This window comes from Naegleria lovaniensis (genome assembly GCF_003324165.1).
Source record: "Naegleria lovaniensis strain ATCC 30569 chromosome Unknown tig072, whole genome shotgun sequence".
In the NCBI taxonomy this organism is placed as follows: domain Eukaryota; phylum Heterolobosea; class Eutetramitea; order Acrasida; family Naegleriidae; genus Naegleria; species Naegleria lovaniensis.
The window spans coordinates 32,567-55,145 of NW_025407895.1; the positions used below are offsets into that span (position 1 = coordinate 32,567).

Genomic DNA, 22,579 nt, shown 5'->3' on the forward strand with positions numbered 1-22,579 from the left:
TCACTTGACACAAACAAAAAAATTTTTGTTGCACTCGTTCTCAGTACTGGCGTGGAACATCAAGCAACCTGAAAGATGGAATTAAATTACATGTGTACACATGATGGTGTAGTAACGAGCATGATCATCTGACCATGAGATATGATCCCATCGTTACCGCAAAATTATTATTATAATTATTTTCATTTCATTCAATATTATTGTCGCATCGATTTGGCCTCTCTTGTTTTATGGAACTTTGTTTTCTTTGATTAACACACTTCGCTGAGTTTGCAAAAGGAAATTTCTGTTTCGCGATTCAGCCTGAACAATGAAAAAGAACACTCCCGTAGTTGCCGATGGTCAAAAAGGAAGGTGGTGGTAGAGAACATTTCGTTTGGCGGTTAAGTAAAGGCTCACTCACAAAAAAAAACCTTAACAATTCCTCCCTCGCGTGTGTGATCGTATCCTCCCTCTACCTACCATCATCATCACAGCCTCAGAGTGTGCAAACGGGAAATTATTTTTACCGCTTCTCATCATCACGATTTATTCATTGATTCATCATATAGTCGTACTGTATTTTCATATATATTTACAAAGAACAAGACTGTCTTAATTGATGTTCATACACTAATAACCCTAAGGAATAGAAAAAACTAAACTCATAACCTCTGCTATTGGACTTACAAATCTATCATTGAAAAACGAACATAACCTCTCTAAACGCAATATCACTATCTCACCTCCAATTAATTGACATGACCACTCATTCCATTGCAAGTAACGGAAGCTGCTCAGTGGAGGTAGACGATACCCCTCAAATACACTCCTCACAATCTCAAAATTTTGCAAATGGTATTGCAGCCGCTGGTAGGGCAGCTTCTGTTCTCTCCGCTGATCAGCAAACATCTCTAACAGCTACAGGTGCAGCCTCATTACTCGACGAAGGAGCAACATTGTGGAACTCTATTGAAGAATCAGCCACCAATTTCCTCCTAAGCATCCAAGTCAAGACCAAGATTCACGCTACCAATTGGTATGGATTTGTTTACAATTTGTTCGTGAACTTGTACTGGATATGGACCATGCTCTTTCTTCCAGCCCTAGCTGAGAGAGAATATCAATGGGGAGAGTATTCAACATGGGTGTTTCGTGCTCTCAACTATCCAGTTACGCTTTCCCTGAGCCTGGTATCATATGAGGCTATCATTGCTATTTTCTTTGTCTATATAGCTATTTTGACTGCATACATTGTGATACTGGCTGTAGGATATAGAGCCAGCTTGTTAGCAAATAAGTATTGGAAACGGCTAAAGCTTGCACTTCGAGTTATTCATGGTTTTGTCACCATTACTAGTTTCATTTTTTGTTATGTGATAGGAGCCTTCTTTGATTGCAATTATGCATCTTCCATCTTGCTACCTGGGTCGGAAAGACCAGTACAAGTACTTGCTCGTCACCCTACTGTTGCTTGTTATGGAGCTTTAAACTCTGTTCTCATAGCATTGTCTGCCATTTTCCTTATTGTGCTACTAGTAATACTCTTTATTTCAGCAGTTTCCATGACCGAAGACAACCCTAGCAGTAAGAATGTATTTTCCACTGATTTTGTTTTTTACTATTATCCTTTCCTTATTACACAATGCCTATACATCATATTGGTCTCAGCAATTCCTTCCACGTATCCTGTTGTTAAACCTGTCATTTATCTGGCGTTGAGCTTACTCTTCCTTGTATATCATTTATATGTTCTCCCTTTTTTCAGAAAGATTGAAAACTCGATATTTTTTGGTTTTTTGACTGCAAGAGTCGGTGGCTCCATTGGATTTTTGGTTAGTGCACTCGTAGCAACCAACAATAAGGATTGGGAATTTGGACTTGGTATGATGGGGCTAACTTTGGGACTTATTGTCATTGCTTTCGTTATTGGAATTGTAGCCTCAGAGATTTATATTGGCATCTTGTACAATTCCATTCGAAGCTCTATCATCAATGTTCTAAAAAGCTCATTTGAGTTGAGTCAGCTAGCAGCAACAAAAACCCCAATCGAGAGAGAAGCTTCCAATATTTATCAAAAATTTGAGAAAGAAGGAAAACTACGAAATTTTAATTTATTTCTCAAGTTTTCAATGAAGTCTGGAAAACAAAGCATTTCCAATGAAGCACCAGTCTCCGATGTTGACATTTCACTTTCTCTCATTAAAGGAGTGTCATCTCAAAAGAGCGCCAACAACGTTGATATTTTAGTAACCTCTGCAATCGTGGTTGCTTATTACTTGCCCAACTTTACTAGTGTAATATTGGCAGGAGGTATTCTGAGAAAAGTGGTCAAGCTGAAGAAAAACATGATGAAAAAGTTCGTGGTTACCCAAAGAACCAAAGAGATTGAGTTTTTGAGTGGAGAAGATTTATCTGGAAAGAATATTATGGAAATTAAGAATATTATATCTATACTAGAGAAAAAGCAAGAACTTATTTTACTATTACACAAGGCTTTTTGGAAGGAAATGGTCAATGAATCACTTGATATTGTTAAAATTGAGAATATTAACAGAAAGATATCAAACCTCGTATCATCTTGCCAAAGTACATATGATATTCTGCTTTCTAATTACAGTAACGAGAAAACAGTTATCAGGTCATACGCACGATTTATTGAAGATTATAAATTTGATCCAGAGAAAGCACAAGAAATGTATCAAGAGGCAAACATTATTGAAGAAGAAGAAGCAATTAACAGAAGACACCAGCTTCAAAAGACCTTGACAAAATCCAAGTACCCAACCACTACGCATATTAATAGAGTTGTACCTGTGCCTATTAATCCTTCAACTACCAGCATGTATGGCGGTCAACCAGAGGACGATGACAACCGAGGATATTTCGAGAAGGTTGACACTCAAAAACAAGGTTTTTCAGTTAGCCGAATGGACGACTTGGACTATGAAAATGAAAAATTCGAGGGTGTAGAAGAAAATGCTGCAACCGCACAACAAAAGAAGGAATTTCTGTTCAGGACAGCATTAAGATCATCAATGTATAACAAACCTCAATGTGTCACATTTGTCATTTTTGCAGTTGGCTCGTTAGTGTGCTTAGCGGTAGGCTTAATACTCGGCCTCGTTTTTTCTACAGGTGTAACTGAAGATATTCACATGTCAAACGATGTTTGTTTACCTTCTTCATCGCCATTGGGCTTATTGAGATACGTTCGTTACAAACAAATACACGACGAAATTGTTGGAAAGGTACCTCTGTGGGATATTTCTAACAGACAAAACCTAAAAGAAGAATGCACAAAATTGCAAAACCTATATACTTTGAGTATGTCAACTTCATCCTTTTCTGAAAATGTAAGGGCAGACTATACGAGAAGCTCTAGATTCGTTACTGAGCCAATCCTTCTGTATTCCAACGCAACAGAAGCCACTTACACTGGCTATTCAACAACTAGAAATTCTACAATTGCTGAAATTACCAAGTCTCTTATCAAATCATGTAACAGTTTTTTACGCTATAGTGATGCAGAATTCAAAAACTCGGTAACCGACTACAACTTTATGTTTCTTTACATGAACAGAATTAACTTTTCAGCTTCATATGAAAAGTTTTGTTCTGAATACTTGAGTAGAAATAAGGAAAAGTCTTCCACTTTTAGAACGATATTTCTTGGCTACTACGTTGCAAGCACGGCGCTATACATTTTCTGCGCATTCTCAGTTATTGCATTTACTAGGTATAACCTCACAACCATTACTGATTCTGTCAGATTAATGGGCAAACATCTTTCCAAGGATAAAGTAGGAAAGATTTATCACAAGTTGGAAAGTAAGGTAGATGAAGACGTTCAAATTGGTGCTGAAGGCATTGTAGCCATGATTTTCAAACCCTCTAACGCGATATCTATATTGGTAATTACGATGATATCAATCACTGCTATTTGTGTTACTCTCTTCTTTGTTGAGACAGTCATCAACTCTGATAGTTCATCTTTAGCTATTCAGAATATTCAATTCAGTGTTAATGCAATGATGACAGCACAAAGAATTGGTCTTCGCCTGGGTGAAATTTTTGTTTTTAAATCTCCAAATTTTACCGAAAATTTTTACTTGAGCGATAAGAGACTTACATCTGATCGAGAATTAAGCAAATTCCATACTGATCATAAGGATCTTGCAGGCTTAATTCAAGTATCATGGTATTCATTACTGTTTGGAACAGCAGAAAATAATTACTTCAAACTTCTTGGAAAGTATCCTGAAATTGATGATTTGATCATGGGAACGTGTGGCAATTCTGGTAATTCTTCAAACTCAACGGATTGTACTGGCGTAGATGATCTTATTACTAGCGTTACAAGCTCTTCGGCAAAGTTTAATGAGGATGTTTATTATAATTCTGACAAATTCACAAGCTTAATTATTTACGATTGGCTCACCAAACTATATGATGACATTGATTTAATATCTCACAAAATTGAACGTATGGTCGATTTATACTCTGGATTTACATCCTCTCCGTCCATTGCAATTACAATTGTTTTTGCATTAGTCGGTTTTATTACCCTGATACTTGCAATATATTTCACTGCAAAATCAATGGGCTCTTTCTGGGAAGAATACCGCCATTTAAGAATGATGTTGAACTATTTTTCACATGAAGTATTGGAGGAAAATGAAGAGCTAAAGAATTTTGTGCTATTTAAGACTTTACCTGGAAGAGTTACAGACATTTTAAAGGTGAGAAAACGTAGAAGTGCAGATCTTATGGTTAACGAAGATTCCCATGTTAGAAGTATTTTGAACGCAGCTGTGGTACGTAGTTGTTATTTGGTACTGTATGAAGCATTGTCAAAAACACCATGTTCCAATTTTTTCATACCTTATAGGACGGAGCCGTTCTTTGTAACTCTCAAGCTGAAGTTACAATTTTCAATCCATCTGCCGAACGATCCTTTGGATACAAGAAGAGTGATGTATTTGGTTTGTCCATATATACTCTTTTCGATGAATCTAGCCATGTCAAGCTTAAAAAGGTTATTGACTCTGTGTTAATTTCTAGTCAAACAAACAATAACAACGCAGCTGGAGAGTCATTGGAATTAGATTGTATTAGAAAGAATCAAACCAAATTCCCAGCAAAAATCAACGTATTTGCGAGCAATATGGGTAATGAAACTGTAGTGGTGTGCTTCATAAAGGATATTACTCCTGAAAAGAAGCAAAACATGCTCTTGGAGGAAGAAAAGAAAAAGTCAGATTCTCTCTTGCTGAACATTCTTCCAGAAGCTGTCGGTAATCGCTTGAAGAGTGGTGAGACATTTATCGCAGAAAAGTTCAATGATGTTTCATGTTTTTTCAGTGATATGTAAGTAGTTTCAACTGACAGTTAAACACAGATCAACACGAATACTTTTTCTTAGGGTCGGTTTCACCAGCATGAGCTCTGTACTCAATGCAACAGATTTGGTAAAGATGCTAAATACTATTGTCAATGGTATGTATATATCAGTTCTTTGTTGATGAATCCTAACCTATGGATATTTTTCACACTTATTAATTTGTGCAGGCTTTGATGCTCTCACTGACAAGTATCATTTAGAAAAAATCAAAACAATGTAAGTTTTGTTATGTTCGTTTGACTGATTTTACACCATCTTTTTATTCAATAAGTGGTGACGCCTACTTTTGTGTTGGAGGTATTCATAACAACTCCACTTCAGACCATCCTGAACGAGTGCTGCGTTTTGCCATAGACGTATTCACTGTTGTTCATGATTACAACCATAACCATGTTTTTGCACAAGACACCACGAACAATCCAAACTACCTTAATATTCGTATTGGAATCAATACAGGACCTGTGGTAGGAGGTGTAATTGGAACTAAGAAGTTTGCTTATGGTAAGTGGTTGCAGAGTGTTGTGCAGAAATGCTGACAATTTTTTTTAGATATGTGGGGAGATACCATTAATGTTGCTAGTAGAATGGTAAGTATTCTTTGGTGATGTTTATTTTAATGTCACACATAATTTTTAGGAGTCTACAAGGTAGGTAGTTGCTTAATAACCATTAATTAACTTCCCTTATCATCACAGTAAACCTGGAAGAGTACAATGTTCAAGGTCCACCTATGAGCGAGTTTATGATTTGGGCTTTGAATTTGAAGAACGGCGTATAGAAGGTGAGTACTTTTATCTGTTTGTTATTCATATTGACACTCGAATTTTGCACCTTTGAAGTCAAGGGAAAGGGAATTACACAGACATATTTACTCTTCGATCGACATCACAAAAACCCTCTTCCTATCAACGCCAACCAATTAGTCAGCGAAAGCGACACCATCATTAGAAAAGTGTCCAGTAGTGCCACCAACGAAGATATGATGATTGGTGAGGCTGATTCAATGTAAACATTTTAATAGTGATCATCCATCATTAGCATGTATAAAAAGTACACAAGAATGATCTTTCAAGAATTAAAATTGAGCTGCCCAACCAATATAGGTTCTTCCCAAGATCTTGACATCGGTAGCCATATCGATCAAACATTCGACTTGTTCTTTCACACTCGAGCAAACTTCTCCAACCTTGGCTCTCTTATTAATCTCGGCATCTCCCTCAATGGCTCTCTCGACATATTTAATTCCCTTTTTAATGCAAGGATTGGCCTGAACATCGCTCTTGAAAATAACTTTTGGATTTGCCAATTCCAATTTCATTTTGGCCAATTCCACTTTCCGTTGTGGATACCATTTCATCAGAGAGACTTCACTATTGCTTTCAGTCTGTGAAACAGCTGCCGAGGATGATGACGAACCACCACTCAATGCATTGTCACTCAATCCTAAACTAGTCGTGCTACTACCACCTTCTTGCATCATCATACTCTGATAAAATTGTGGATTTTTCTTTGCATTCTTCAACCAATCAACAAGTGGCTCCTTAATAAATACATCCATGGTATTTAACAAAATATGTCTATGATTATGTAATGCTCGCATGCAATGAACCATACTTTCAAACAAAAGACCTGTTCCAACATTTTCATTTGAAAAATCATCCAAAGTCGTCGAAATGGGTGAAAACACAGCCAACAATTGACGTGTCAATCGGAAAGGAACGAGTTCAGGAACTGGCAAAATTTCAGTAGCACTTCCAAAGGCATGTCCAAAGTCAATTCCAATCAAAGATCCACTCGAATAATCCACAAGGAAGTTTTCCAAGTGACGATCTCCAATTCCTAAAATGTATGAACAAATAGAGAAAGTGGCAAGTGACTTGGCAAATCGATTTCTAATCGTGAAATAAGCTTCATTAGAAATTGCCAATGATCTCAATCCATTTCTCAATAAATCTGGATTAATCGTCTTGTATTGCTCATCCATGACTTGTGTTAAACTATCTTGATTGGCTTTCTGATAAGATAAAATATATTTTTGATATAAATTCAATTCAGGATGATTTCCTGCTAATTTTTCCATCATTTTCAAATGAATGGTTGAAGAAATGTGTTTCAATACTTCTTGATCTTTGGTTCCAGATTCCTTATTCAATTGTTCTTCAATAATTGCCTTTAATGGCATGGTATTATCGACCCATTCAATAATTCCAACTTCGGTGCTCATTGGGATGACCTTATACATTCGAATGGATAATTCTCGTTGTTTACAATTAGCATCTTGATCTAAAATATTATTCATGACATGGAAAAGTTGTTGAATTCTTTGATCTTGACGTAAATCTTCTCCTCCTTTCACAAGGAATGCATAATCCTTTTCGTCTGAACCATGAATCTTTAAACGTTTGGGTTTTCTCATCGAAGACATGGTCAACAACGTTGGATCGAAACTAATAATTCTTACATGATCGTCCAAATTTGGTGGTTGCATATTGGGATAGTTCGTATTCATGGATAATGTTCCTAACATTAAGGAAGAAGCTGCCTTTCCAATGTTATCAATATATTGTCCAGGTAGTTCAATGAAATGTTGATGAGAAGAATCAGAAGAGGAGGACATTGAATGATTCATATTCAATGAAGATGACGATTGATGGAAATCAAGCATCCATTTAGAAAAGTATTCAAGTTTCGTCTTGCCATGTTGTAAAGCTCCTTTCGTTTCTTTCATCTTTTTGAATTTTGATAAATAGGAACTTTCAAACGTCTTTTCATCCATTTTTAACAATTTTTCACCGTCACGTCCTCCAAAGTCCTTCTTGATGGCTGGAGCCCAATTTTTGGCAAATCTTACATTGTAAACGCCAATATGAGGAGCATTGGGATCAAAAACATCATCATAGCATTCTTCCCATTTGGATTTGATATCTTTCTTTCGACTATTTTCTGACTTGTAATTTTTGGATTTCATAATTTCCTTAATGTCATCCATGAATGCTTTGAATCGTAATTCTGGATAATTCAACTTTTTGAGAGAATAAATAAATGTTTCAATGAGTGGGTTTTTCACTTTTTGTCTCATAATTTTGATACCTTCCAACACTTTGCGAGTAATAGTGGTATTTCCTTTTTCGTAAGAATCAATAATTTCATCTGCACTGATATTCAATGGATAATATAAGGACTGTGGATAGTTTTCAGCAATGGAAATTAATATTGGAACTAGACATTCTCCCTCTGGTCCTGTTAGGTGAGCCAATAATTGTGAAATCCATGTGATAAACATCCAACTTGGAATTTGTAACGTACAAGTTGAAGGTACAAATTTGGAAAAGACACTTCTTGTGGTTGGATATTTTTCTAATAATTCTAATAAACGTGGGAATCGATCTCTTGCTTCCTTGTTGAAATATTTCATACTGTTCATGAGATTTTCAACAATATAATTGGCTAATTGATCATTAGAAGGAAGTGAACTATGTTGTTGATCTCTTGTTAAAATAATATCTTCGTCATCATCAGTTTGATTCAAGCGTTGCTTCAAAAGATTATCACAAAATAGTGCAAACTTGAGATAAATCTTGGATGCTTGAGGATGTGACACATAGTCGACGTCGTCATCGACTTTGATGATCTTGGAATCATCAGACACTTGTGCAATATGTTTGTTCACCAATTCAATCGATTCTTTAAATCGAACAAATGAAGATCTTAAAATGTCTTCTGAAGATCCTAAATCTGTGTTTTGAACTTTGATTTCTCGAAGAGTAGAAGCAAACGAAGCGTTTGCATCTGCATCTAATAATTTGTAGGTCAACAAGTATTTGATTGGCATGCTTGCTTCGTTTCCATACTTGTTTCCATTTTGTTTGATAAATCGAACAAGTTTCTCAAACACAGAAACAGTGTCAGCAGTAGTCGATCCTTTGCTTGTTGCCTTAATCTTCAATAATTTCACAAGAGATTTGAAAAATTCAAAATCAAAAGCGATTGCATCACTGCTGTTAGAATCTGAAGTCAACAAATTCTTACTGCATCCTTGTGCAATTTTGAGATAACTCTGAGCAACAGTATTGTTCTTTTGTTTTCTGGCGGCTTTTGTGACGGTCAAATACATGATGGCCTTCTCTCTTGCAATAGATTTTGAGAGAGATTCAGAGTCCATTGTCAAAATAGATGAACCAGTAGAGGTAGCACCAACCACATAGTCTTGTTGTGAAAGAGATCCTGCTGAGAGAAGAAGTGTAGTCGTTGGGTCGTCACCTAACAAGCTGCTTGTGAGAGGTCGAAGTGAAGACGACTTTCCACTGAGTGAAAGTTTTGGTTGATCTTTTTCAATAAAGTTCTCCAAATTTTGTGAAATTAAATCATACATGAAATTTCGATTGGTGACCACATTGTCCCACGTGTTCATATCATCAATGTATGAACTTGGATATCTCGATTTCCATGTTTGCAACAATTGAATTAACTTCTTTGGTTTCATATTCATTTGAGATTGCCACAAATCAATAAATTCTTCAATTTCTACAAGAGGTTGAAGTTTTTGCAAATAAATATGACGACCAGTTTTAGCGAGCGGTGACAATGAGCTCCAACTTTGTAAAAATTCGGCGTAACTATCCACAATGTAGGACTTGGCCTTTTCATATTGTTGAATAAAGAGTGACAAGAATGAAAGGCGATCACAGAACTTGCTCTCCAAGGTGTCTCTCTTTGTGTTTGAACTCATGGCAACTTCAATGAAATGTTGTAACGCGCTCCATCGTTCTTTCAGTTTCAAATTACTATCCAAAAATAGGGAAAGCAACTTGTCACTATTTTCACTTTGCCAAATCTTTTCTTGTATCAATGATGATTCATCATTGGTGATATTTTCAGATTTGGTCATTCGTTTCAAATCAGACACAACTTCTTGTAACACAGTATCCCATTGGTTCATCTTTTTAAGACATTCTAATTTTTGTTCTCGCCAAAAGACTACTTCTTCTTCTAATGGTGGAGTATCATGAGATTTCCAACCAGCATCCCAATCTTGTAGACCCTGTCCATAAATTTTCAGTGCGCTATTGTACCGACCAGCTAATTCTTCGGAAAGAGCTCTCTTGGTATTTTCTTGTTGAGCGACGTGATACTCGAAAATGGATCGAACCACGTCTTCTTCATCGATGGATTTGTATAGTTTACCTAATTCGATCCATGCGTCGATGTAAGCTCTCATGTCTCGATCTTGATCAATCATGTCTTCGTCATTTCCAGAATCAATAGCATTGTTTTCAATTAAAGATTCCAACAATAGGATTCCTAATTCAACGTTGAAACTTTGCATACTAACAGATCGAACAAGTTTGGGTGATAGAATGTTAAATTTAGGTGATTGAAGGTCCAAAATTTCAAGACATAAAGTCATTAACGCAGACATCAATACTGAGCTATCCCCAGATTGTTTTAACATTTGATTGAAGGTCGTGTGAATATTATTCTTCAATGTCTCAGCTTGTTTTTCATCCAATTTTTGTGCAATATTTGGATATAGAGAAGAGAATACCGAAACAAACAAATGCTTGGAAACATTCACATCATAGAGACAAAGTGCTTGCAATGGAGTAATAATTTCCTTTAAAGCAATTTGAATATCTGGTAATTCTCCAGTTCTGTACTTTCTGTACATGGTAATCTTATTTTTCTTTGCAATTTTTTGTCGAGTTTCCCAAGCTTCTTTTTCTCTCTTCAATCGAACAGCTCTACGTGCTTGATATTGTGTCATGGTATTTTCCTTTAACTTTAAAAATCTTCTTCTCAAGTATGGACCTTGGAATGACTCGGAAGTAGCCCCACTAGCTCCTCCAGTAGCTGTAGCAGAATTTCCACCTGTGGTATCTGCACTATTTCCTTGAGCATTATTACTGGTCACAGACTTGAACGGTGTGAACAATAGTGATGTTTGACTCATACTTGGAGCTGAAAGAATATCTTTCAACGTCTCTGTTGCATATTGTGTTGGAGTAAATTGAGGAGTTTGAGTGGCCTTGACCATTCCAACACCAATAGTTGCTGGAACTTGTTGAGATTGTGACAAAGTGGCATAGGGATCTTCCAATGCAAGAGATTCATAAGGAAGAGATGCATAACTTTGAACAGTTCCATGTCCCTTCTTGGAACTAGATCCTATCGATACTCCAGATCCAAGAACAATGGATGTGGCCGTTAGTGGTAAACTTCTGTGTTGCCAACTTGTGTCAATCTTGTATTCTTTAAAGACACAATTGGAAAGACTCTCTGAGAAGATGGCGTTGGTATCAGAAAAATCAGGTGAACGATGTAATAATTGAAGAATCAAGTATGAGGAAAATTGAAGCCACTTGTCACCTAAATTTTGTGAAAATAAGAGAGTAAATGATTGCTCCAAACGACGTAAACTTTCGTTGGATAATCTAGATTCGTGATCCCAAAAGATGAGCATTTTCTTTCGAATGTCTTCGGAAGGATCATTCATGGCCTTTAGCAACTCTGTTCGGATCATTTCATCACTTCTAAATTCGGTAGGTCTGTTATCGAATAACCAAATTAAAATGTCATAATACTTTTCTCGGCAAGGTTCAGAGAATGTTGCAATCATTTGAGCATCACTCGTGTTAATATGTGTAGTAATAATTTCCATAAAGTGCATGACGTCATCTTTTGGAATTGCTTTCACGAGTTGATAAACAATTTGAAGTGTTAATAATTGAGTAGGTTCATCTTTGTGTTGTAAATGTTGACGAATGAATGGCTTCAAAGAAGTATACAAATCAGTAATATGTTCAGCTCTCCATGAAATCAATTGAAGAGCTGTCTTCTTATAAACACCATATAAATTTGGTAAAATATCCAAAATCTTGGTTGGCAAGAAATTGTCAATAAATCCAGTATCATGAATTCCAATCTTGTAGAGACAATTCAAGAATCGATCGTATTGCATTTTCTGTAGAATTCCCAAACATCTTGCAAGAAGTAATTTTTCAAACAATTTCACACTATCATTTGAATGTGTTTTAGAATTTGAAAGACTCTTCAAAATCATTCCGCTAATTTCTGCAGCTGCTTCATAAACGTCCTTGTTCTTGAAGCTTAAATTATCGAGAATCTTCTCATAGAATTGTTCTTCATTCACTCCTAAATTGGAATCTGTCTCGGTCATGTAGATTGGAATATCATTCGCAATCATGATTCCCAAAAGTTGAAGTCCTGTTGTTCTCGCTAATTTTGCTGACGATTTCGATTCGTCATGACATAGCCATCCTAGAATAATAGTTTTGTTAATAGTCATTGCCTCTCTCCATTTCTCAACCATCAGTTTAATCAATTCAAGATTGGATCTCAGAATCACTTTCTTTTGATGAGCACAATTCTTAAACATGAATGCGAGTAATTTGGAAGCTAAATCTTTGGTGAGTGCTGATTTGTGTGGAGACACGTCTTTCCATCTCAACAATAAAATTAACAAGTCTCTGATAAAGTAGTTGATACCTCTAGTAGAGACGTCTTCACTTTGTTCCTCTTCTTCTCTCAAAATTAGTTTCACAATAGGTTCGAAGAAGTGTTTGGCAAATGGTTCAAACACATTGGGTCTGTTAATGATGACCTTGCAAATGAAGAGTTTGATATTTCTATGTGTAGAGTCGTTATTTAGCTTTTTGTGCATTTCACCCATCCATGAAGGCATGGTTTGTGTCGTGGTGGACGTTACGGATGAAGCATCTGATGAAACGCCAGGATATTTGAAAATAGAGACCATGTGATCGATCGTTCTCAACACGGCAGACATGCAAGGATTAGCATTAATTTCGTCCATTTCCAAAGTAGAGTTGGTGTTGCTGTCATTGCTCGTGGAAGAGGTAGAACCAACATCTTGTGGCTTGTTCGATGATGCTTCTTCTTCTGATGAATTGCTCAAAATGGCCTCTTCTGCATATTTCGATCCAGGAATAAAGAAATTACTAGCAATTGGCAAACTAGAGCTCAATGAACTGTCAGAAAGATATTGTGACGAAAGATAACCGATTTGTAGCTCTCCTGGTTTTCTGTGAGTGCCAGCATGGGATTCAATTTTCTTTTGATTAGAATCTACTCGTAATTCGTCCACTGCTTTTCGATGGAATGCAAAATTGGTCTCAATTTCAAAGTTATAATGGCAATCGAGATTGACAATATTTTCCCACAAATCATCCTCTTTTTCTTTGAAGAGAAATCCTGTATAAAACTTTTCTTGAGTTTGTGTACATTTCACACCTCCAGCAAGCACATTGAAAGCACTTGTTCTAAAATCGAGTAACAAGTCGTGACCCAACAACTTGAATTCTTGATCGTTGGGTTTCCATGAACGTGCAGCAAAGCTCGATCTCATAACTTTCTCCGTCAATTCTTTACCAGTAAGCTGACCGCTGTTTGCTGTTTTTTCACAATACTTGTTGTTGATAAATTCCTTGACAGCAGTAGCAGGCAATAAACGATACATGGCTTCCAGTAAATTGTAACAGCAAGTTCTCGTGACAACGAGAGCTTTTACAGAATCTGTATCGAGTTCATCAATATTGGGATTTGAACTTTCTTCACTTAGAGCCGTTGGTTTTGCGATCGATTTCATTAATCGTTGAATATTGTCCTCAAAGAATTGAATTAACACTCGTTCAGGCATGTGTGTGAGGCATGTGAGACAAACCCACTGAATCACTTGTCTTCGAATATCGATTGGCAAACTTTCCTTGTAGAATGTCTCTAAACAACTATTGGCTGCTTTCAATAGCTTTTCATTTGTGAATTTTCCAAATAAGGATTTCAATGATTGTGTCATTCGTTCTTGAATTGGATGATTTTTCCATCGATAAAGTGGCAAAATTTGTTCCAACACTTCAACAGAATCAGATCCTTGAAGAGCAAAAAGTAAGTCCTCAAGTAATGAAACATGATCATCGTATTCGCTTGACTCAACTTCTATTTCTTCATAATTCAATGGAAAATCATCAATCACAATTTTCTTGATTTGATTAAGAATTGGTGCAAGTTCTCCTTTGAACTTTTCTTTTACTTCGTCCTTTTCAGACGACAGTAGAGAGTTCTTAAAGATGACTGGCAAAATACGAATGGCTTTCAATTTCAAATCAAATAGATTGGATGGTGATTCACTCTCTGAAGTTCTAGAAGAATCATCTCTCTTGATTTTGAGACATGTCAAAAGGAATTCAATAATAGCCTCTTGATAAATGACATGCTGCAATATTAATGTAGCATCCAAAGCGAAAAGTCTCTCAATGAGTGACATGGTCTTGATTTTGTAATCGTCATCGGTAGTGTTCTTACATTTTTCAAGAACTGGTTTCAGAGAATCCAATACATGCTGCACAAAGATCGACTTCTTATCTTTTTTCGAAGTTGGAAGTCTTAAAAATTTCAAACTCACGCTCAGAATTACATCAAATAAAAAGTGATGGTTCAGCTCGTGCTGATCTTTGAGTGATGGAATGTTTGCAATTCGTGTCAGGAGTGCCTTGGAAAATACATCCAAGTGTTCAGAAATGTACGTGTCAATTTCTGAGTGGAATATTTTGTAAAATTGCGCTCCTTTCGTGGTTGGCTTCACTCTGTGAGGCTGTTTGGAATGATGTTCTGCGCTGCTACCTTCGTCACCTGCAATTTGATATGAAGAATCAATTTGGGATAACTTCTTCGATAAAATGTTGTCGGCTGAAGAGGAAGCTGTGGTGTTTGTGACCATATCTAATAAATGATCAACATCAATGGAAAACTCAAAGCACATCTGAAGCATTTCTTTGCAAATAATAACATTCACTGGTCCCATTAAAGGATCAAAATGTTGATTAAATAACTTGTCTAAAATCTTCTTTCCAAACTCATTTTTTGATGAGTAATGAGGTCGTAAGGCATCGTCATCTAAATAATCTAATTTGTGCAAAAGTCTTATTCCTCTAAACATGAATGTATAATCATCCATATTCAACTTGACTGATTTTGTGAAATCTAATTGATGAATATGTTTTTCAACAAGTTGTGACAACATGTCATTCAAAATCTTTTTGCATTTAGCAATAATTGCTGATCCATTAGCGGTATGCTTTGAATACGTGACAATTGATTCTAGAATCTTTCGTGTTAATCGAGGTAGCATAGTTTGCACTTCCTCTTGATTCGTGTTAAAGCCTTGCTTGGATGGTGTTAAAATGCAAAGGAATAATAATGTGAGGAATTTGGTGTTCTCCAAAATATTTTCCTTCTCTGTGACTTTTTGTGATAATAAACTGCTTGGATACTTGTCAAGCATCAAGCCAAAGAAGGTCAGTAACTTGAATAATGTAGAGGTCTTTCTGTGAATATACTTTTCTGAGTCGGAAGAACTGATCAAAATAAATGACTCACTCGTCTTTTTGAGAGCAAATTTTTCAATAAAGTTATAAATGTGACCAATGATCGAGCATGAAGTCGAGGCCACATGTTCTTGTTCATCCTCTATTACTCTCACTTCTCCATCATCATCGAGCATGTCATTGTCATCAGTTGTTTTCCTCTTTTTGTAATTTGTAGCTCGACTTCCAGATGAAGATGCTCTCTTATTTTCGAGATTCAATTCATCATGTTCCTTTTCCAAGTTAAACAATTGGTGAGGATACAAAAATTTGTGATTAAATAACCAATAAAGACAATCAAAAGAGGCCTCTAACTTTTGAAGCCAAACCATTACTTTTTCAAAATAAGAAATGTCATTGGCTGTTGCTGTCGTACTGAGAGCAATATTCACTTTCTTTTCTTCTTTCTCTGATTTGACCTTAATTGAACCTCCATAGCTTGGAATGTACGAAGAAGGAACGTCTACCACTCGAAGAACGCTCGATTCGTCAGATTTGAATTTTGCATGAATCCATCTTCGTGGCCATCATCTGTATCAAATCCAGGCAATAACATGCACAACGTTGGGAATAATCTCATGCATTGCTCACGACAAATTCTCTCGCCGTTTCCACATTGCATGAAAATCCAATCCACACAATCAGCAAGCGTTGTGTGAATTCTACGATCCATCTCACTGATAAGAAGAGATGATTTTTGAACTACAATTCTCTCGATATGTCCAATTAATTGAATAGATTTTTCAATGATACCAGTGCTGTTGGAGCTCGAATGAGATGTTTTTTGATTTTCTAAAATTTCTGAATCATTGTCAATAATTTTTAAACTGATAATCACATTGTGTAACCAATCAAGCACATGTCTTTGAACGAGTGCGTCTACTTCTCTAAAGCTTTTGTACATGCTGTTAAAAGCAATAACAGCTCCCAATCTCTTGAACAAATTTGGATGATGGATGTTGCTGTATAGCCTTTGGAAAAGTGATTTCACATTAATGTATTTCTTGTCACGATCGTGCTTGACTGACCACTTCAAGAATTCATTCAATAATAAAGCACATTGATCTCTGAGAGCTCCATCCGTAGTGTTTGACATGGAATCAATGATTGAGTCCAATAAAGCCATGGTCTCCTTATTTTCATATTGCATGTTTTGAGTAAGCCAGTGGACCAATTGGAACATTAAAGGTTCAAATAATTGTTTGGTGACTTGTTCAGTATCGACTGAAAGTCTCAACAATACTGGAAATAATTTTTCATAGATTTTGTAATAAGGGGTTGGGTCGCTTGAGACTACTACAGTAGATTCTTCATCATTGATTGATGAATCTTGCTTGTTTTTGCGCTTTTCATCTTCTTCCTGTTGCTTCATTTGAATTTCTTGTGCCCTTTGTCTTGCTTGTGGGCTATATGCATTTTTACCAACCATATAAAGTACAATCGAGTGCAAGAATTCACATGCCGCAATCTTGGTTTGTCTATCACTAGATTTTTCAGCAAGTTCCGTAATTCTGGGTAAAACAGGATCAAAGAAAAGTTCCATTTTCACATCACGGAATGGCATTGAGAATTTCACACGTGGCTCCGTGTCCCATGTAATAATGATATCGTCATTGGCGTGTGAATTTTCGGCCTTGTTCAAAATATTGGCATTGTCTCCTCCAATTTTTCCTAGTAATCGGATGATACCTAATTGTACTTTCTTGAGTGGGGTTTTGTCAAAACTAGAAAGCTTGTTTTTAGCTTGTGTAGTGTTATCATTGGTTTTTCTGATGGAAGTTTTGGTTTGTCCTTTCAACAGTTTGGAAATGTCGGACACCTCTGCATCTACATCATTGTCGTCACCGCTCACACCAATAGAGTTGTTGTGCTTGACCATCAGATAGGGATCTAATTTTGGTAAAACTTTAGGGAAGCACTTTTCAACAAGTTCAGATCTTGGCAACACTTTCAACCAATATTCAATGGCTTCAAGACCGATGTTTGCAAGAGGTAAATAACTTAGGCCCAACTCGAAGGATAACTGCAATGGATGCACCCAATATTTGAGATCAATAAATGATTTAGGCATGGAAAGCACAAATTTGATGCAACTAGTGAGTAATTCTCCTTTGAATTCATGCAATCGTTGAATGACGTTATCTTTAACAAACTTCAAAAGTAATTGATAGCAAATGACTTTGGTATTGTAATCGACAATGAAGAGTTTCTTCATGAGAATTTCATCATCTTCAACTTCTTCATCTGTCATTTGGGCAGCATTCTCAGCCAATAGTGATTGAGATTCTTGTTTTACAATTGTGGAAGATGACTTCATGATGGTACTCTTGTCGTTGATATTTTCAAAATAGTCATACTTGTCACTAATCTTCATGGCCACTGATAACATTTTGTAGAATCCGCTAATGTATGGATATTGAATTGATTTTTCTACAACAAGTTTCGAGAACACATAATTCCATCTTAAAAAGTGTTTTGGTTTACACTTCTTCAAAAATCTTTTTGAAAATTCAACCAAGTTCAAGAACAGCTCCATATCTTTAGCATTTGATGGGATGAGTGCATCTTGAAGAATTGCAGTTCCTTCATCAACTACCTGCCCTGTAGCTGTTGTGACTGAGTTTCCAGAGGTACTGCCATCTCCCGACAAGGTACTTGCATGTGTACATCTGAGATCGAATTTGGATATCATTTGCATAATCACTTCGATCAATTTGTCATACACAATGGAATGCAAATGTTCAATAAGATCTTCGGATAGTGTTAAATCAACCCATGGATAATTCCAATCTCCTAGTTTGATATTCTTTGGATTTAAAATATTGTACCATAAATCTAAGTATTCTTCATAGAGGGATGGAGGTTGGTCGGAGGCCATTGAATTAGTATTGGTGTTCACATCATTGGTGGTCACTAGAGAAGTCACACTAGAAATTGTCAAAGTCATACATTGAAACACAATTCGATCTAAAAAGTTTCCAAGAGCTCTCTCTTTCATATACAATGCAATCAATAATTTCACAAATGCGCTATAATTAGCATACTTATACTTGGGGAACAGATATTGCTTTGGGTAAACCAAAAACAAAATTCCTGAAATTTTCTCTAACGAGTCCATAATCCATGAATCAACAATGTCAAGTTCAAGAATAATATTCGCAAAAGCAGATAAAAAAGATGGAATGTGAGAAACAGATTCTTCAAGTTGCTCTTGACTTCTTGTAAGTAATTGATCACTCAATTTCAGTAATTGTCTTAGAATTATTTTCATGTCGTTTTGTGTCAAGAATTTCTTCATTGGAAGAGCAAATTGTCCAAAACTTCTAATTGCAATACTTAGGAAATACTTGTTGATGTTTGGATTAATGGATGGAGCCGTACTCGATTGAACAGAGACATCAGAAAAATTTAGTGAAAGTAAACCTTTGAATTTTTGCATGAGATTCTTAAACGTTCGCAAATTCGATTCAAGTTTTCTTCCGCCATCACGAATTAACTCGTATGAAATTTGTGCTAGGAAACTCTCAAGTGCAGGGAATGCATTCTTTCGTACCTTGTCATTTCGATGAGAACATAATGTTGAAAGTCGATCAAACATTTTCTCTGCATCCACTGTGAGATATTCCTTAAATTGGAATGCATGTTTCGCAAGTAAAATCAATGCAGATTTTGGAACGTCGTATCGAGTTTCATTCACAAGCTCCAGACTTGTGCACAAGAGTTGATACAATGGTTTGATATAGGTCGAACCTTCTTCTACAGAACCACCAAATTGAGACAAGAAATGGGAGAGACCTCGAAACGTCGAAGCAATCAATTGTGGTTCTGGTTTTGCCTTCTTTGACTGATTGAGTAGTGTACTCATGAGAAGAGACAACATTTGTTGTTGATACATGTGTGTCTCTCCAGGAAAATATTCACACAACACACCTAATAAGTGTAAAATACTTCCTTTCAATGTTTGATTACCATTATTGCCCAATCGTTGGAATTCTTTGAAATAGACTTGGAACACTTCTCGAATATTGAGACTTGTATCGGACTCTGCAGGAGATCGATTGGATAAAGTAGCCACAGCACTTGATGATTCTCCAGTAGTAGAGTTTTCATTCCTCTCATCTGTCTCCATTTGATTGTTATTCTTGGTTGCGTCATCATTGGTCGTTGAGGACGTACCTGCTTCATCCGATTCGGAGGAGGAAGAGGAACTTTTTGATATCAATAATGGAGAATCATTCTCCATCAAAATAATTAATAATTTAATGAGAGGAGGAATGGTTGCGAGTCGTACTTGATTCGAACTCTCTCGTCGGAAGACATTGACACACCACCTTTTGATCACAAGAACGTGCTCTAAAATTCGTTCTTTTGCAATTTTAATATAATTCAATAAAAAGTCGAAAATTGCTTTCCGACTCAGAGTCATCGTCTTGTTGCCTCCAATCGAACTTGGATATAAAGTGAGTGATCGATTGACATAGGCAAATATTCCCTTCTCTTCATGGAATAGAATACTAGAGCAGAGACCAATGTCGTCCGAGGAGAGTCGACTGCAAAAATCGTTCATATCCGAAACGATAGAAATTGGATTTAACAGTGCTGTGCACTTTTCTCCTTCTTCGAGTACTGTATGTAAATCGAGAAGATGACGATCCAAGGCTTGCATTTTTTTGTTGTTGTGGGTTTTGATGATTTCCAATCTCTCGTCCTTCCCTTGTGGCAAATATTTGTGTGAAAAGTCAAACGATGAGTCAGCACAAAAAGTGAAATATTATTTAATTGTCTCGAGACTAGTAAAAATCAAAGGTGGTAGTGGTTGGCTTTTTGGCGCTTGTTGGTGTTTTTACAGCTGATTTGGAGCTCGATGAAGGCTTCATGAATTCTTCTTCATCATCTTCTTCCTCCTCCTCTTCCTCCTCTTCTTCTTCTTCCTCTTCTTCGTCTTCTTCTTCTTCACCCTCTTCTTCTTCCTCTTCTTCTTCGCCTTCCTCTTCCTCACCTTCCTCTTCTTCTTCTTCTTCGCCATAAAAGTTGTCAATATCATCCTCTTCCTCTTCTTCCTCTTCCTCTTCCTCAAATTCAGCATCTCCCTCCAATTCATCATCCTCTTCTTCTTCTTCCTCTTCTTCACCATAAAAGTCGTCGATATCTCCAGAGAATAAATCTGAGGATGTCTCTCCAATAGCACCAACATCAGCTTGCACGTCAGTCGATGCCAAAACATTTCTGTCTTCGTAGTTGAGAGTTTCTGGTGGGAAATCAGGAAGAGGCAAATAGCCATCTGTAGAATGGTTTAGAATGTGTGACAATGTACCTAAAATAAATCTAGCACGGTCCTCAACAAACTTGCTGTTAAGTGAAATGGATGTTTTGGTGTTGGCTCCGAAAATATCGTCCGATTTTTCATGCAAAGTAGATACAAGTCCTTTTGGATTGAATAAAATATTTCTCATAAATCTGGCACGATCACGAACATCATAACTCTGGTCATATCGAGCCAAGTTCAAAACATATTGAATCAATAAATTGATTTGCTCTGACTTTTTAACGTCAGCGGTATTGGCAACCTTCAAATACAATTTGGTACTCAAATTCAAAGCTTGCAATTTGACCAAGTCATCTTCCTTGACAAAATCCTTGGCTAAAATACGTAGAGCATCAGCAGCAACGCCAATGCCAATACCCTCCTTTGAAGGAAGATAGTCAATATATTCTCCAATCATGTAGGCAATGCTTGCTCTGGCAACTGGAATTTTGATATCATCCAACAAAATGGCCATTTGCAAAATAATTTTCTTGTTATCTTCAGGATTTTGTTGCAAGAGTTGATGAATGACAATAATGGATTCTGCCACAATTGTATCTGATCCCTTTGTAATTAAATTCATCAATGTACCAATACATGATTCTACAACTTCAGGAATTCTTGATGCCACTCTTCCCATGGCTCTAACAGTATTGTTAACAAAGTCTTGTTCGTTGGGGAATTTGACATAAGTTCTGAATTCTTTCAGAATACTGTGAACTGTTTCATCAGTGGCGAGAAGTGACAAAATCTCTAATTTGAGATTCTTTACATAGGCTGGATCTGTTGAATAAATAAAGAAATCCTTCAGGTGATTTGCAAAAATTTCTGGTCGTTCTCTTGCGATGGTTGAGACAGACATTAACCCAATGTATGCATTCTCACGATAAAATCTCAAAATTCTCAATAATGGGGCGACACATTTCAAAGCAAATTCTTGTTTAGGTGCCAAATAGAAATGTAAATCGACCACCATTAAAACAACAGCGCTGTTGTTAGTTTTCAATAAAGGAGCTGTTGATTTCAATAATAATCTGTGATCTTGATCAAGTTCCATCTCTGCTCCTGGTTCAAACCCATCATCGAATATTTCTTGTTTCCGTCATGATTTCCTTCTGTGTCATCGTCATCTTCGTAGAAAGCACGTTTCTTGTATGCATCACTCTTGAATGGAGATTGGAAATGAGCACGTCCATACCGTAACAACATTTGCATAATTGAACATTGTCCCCATTCATCACAATCAACAAGAATCGGCACAGTTTTCTGAATACTGGGTGAATCAATGAGTAGTTGGTTGGACAGACTTCATTGAAAGCGTGAACTGCGGCTCCCAAAACCATAGTATTGTTATCCTTCAATAATTCTCCGATTAAATCAGCACATTCTGCTCCGAGTTCATCTGGATTTTGTCTGAATACTTTAATGATACCTAAAGCAGCTGCTTTTCTCACGTAGGGACTCATATCATGAAGACATTTTTTGATTTCCGAC

The 22,579-nt window shown here is 36.5% G+C and overlaps 3 protein-coding genes across 3 annotated transcripts; 1 reads left to right on the forward strand and 2 right to left on the reverse strand.

Annotated features, from left to right (window-relative positions):
• Positions 1–740: 740 nt before the first annotated feature.
• On the forward strand, positions 741–6,392 carry C9374_013727 (uncharacterized protein; the record flags this gene model as incomplete). Its single annotated transcript, XM_044689635.1, has 9 exons — positions 741–4,796; positions 4,871–5,349; positions 5,405–5,478; positions 5,551–5,599; positions 5,655–5,884; positions 5,933–5,970; positions 6,020–6,030; positions 6,079–6,164; positions 6,223–6,392. 9 exons carry the CDS (start codon positions 741–743, stop codon positions 6,390–6,392), a joined length of 5,193 nt encoding a protein of 1,730 aa, XP_044541791.1.
• A 66-nt stretch (positions 6,393–6,458) lies between these two features.
• On the reverse strand, positions 6,459–20,446 carry C9374_013728 (uncharacterized protein; the record flags this gene model as incomplete). Its single annotated transcript, XM_044689637.1, has 1 exon — positions 6,459–12,341. The coding sequence occupies one exon, from the start codon at positions 12,339–12,341 to the stop codon at positions 6,459–6,461; it is 5,883 nt and encodes a 1,960-aa protein (XP_044541792.1).
• A 124-nt stretch (positions 20,447–20,570) lies between these two features.
• C9374_013729 (uncharacterized protein) lies at positions 20,571–22,551 on the reverse strand (the record flags this gene model as incomplete). The annotated part of the gene is made up of 2 exons (XM_044689638.1): positions 20,571–22,150; positions 22,284–22,551. The coding sequence occupies 2 exons, from the start codon at positions 22,549–22,551 to the stop codon at positions 20,571–20,573; spliced, it is 1,848 nt and encodes a 615-aa protein (XP_044541793.1).
• Between the last annotated feature and the right edge of the window lie 28 nt (positions 22,552–22,579).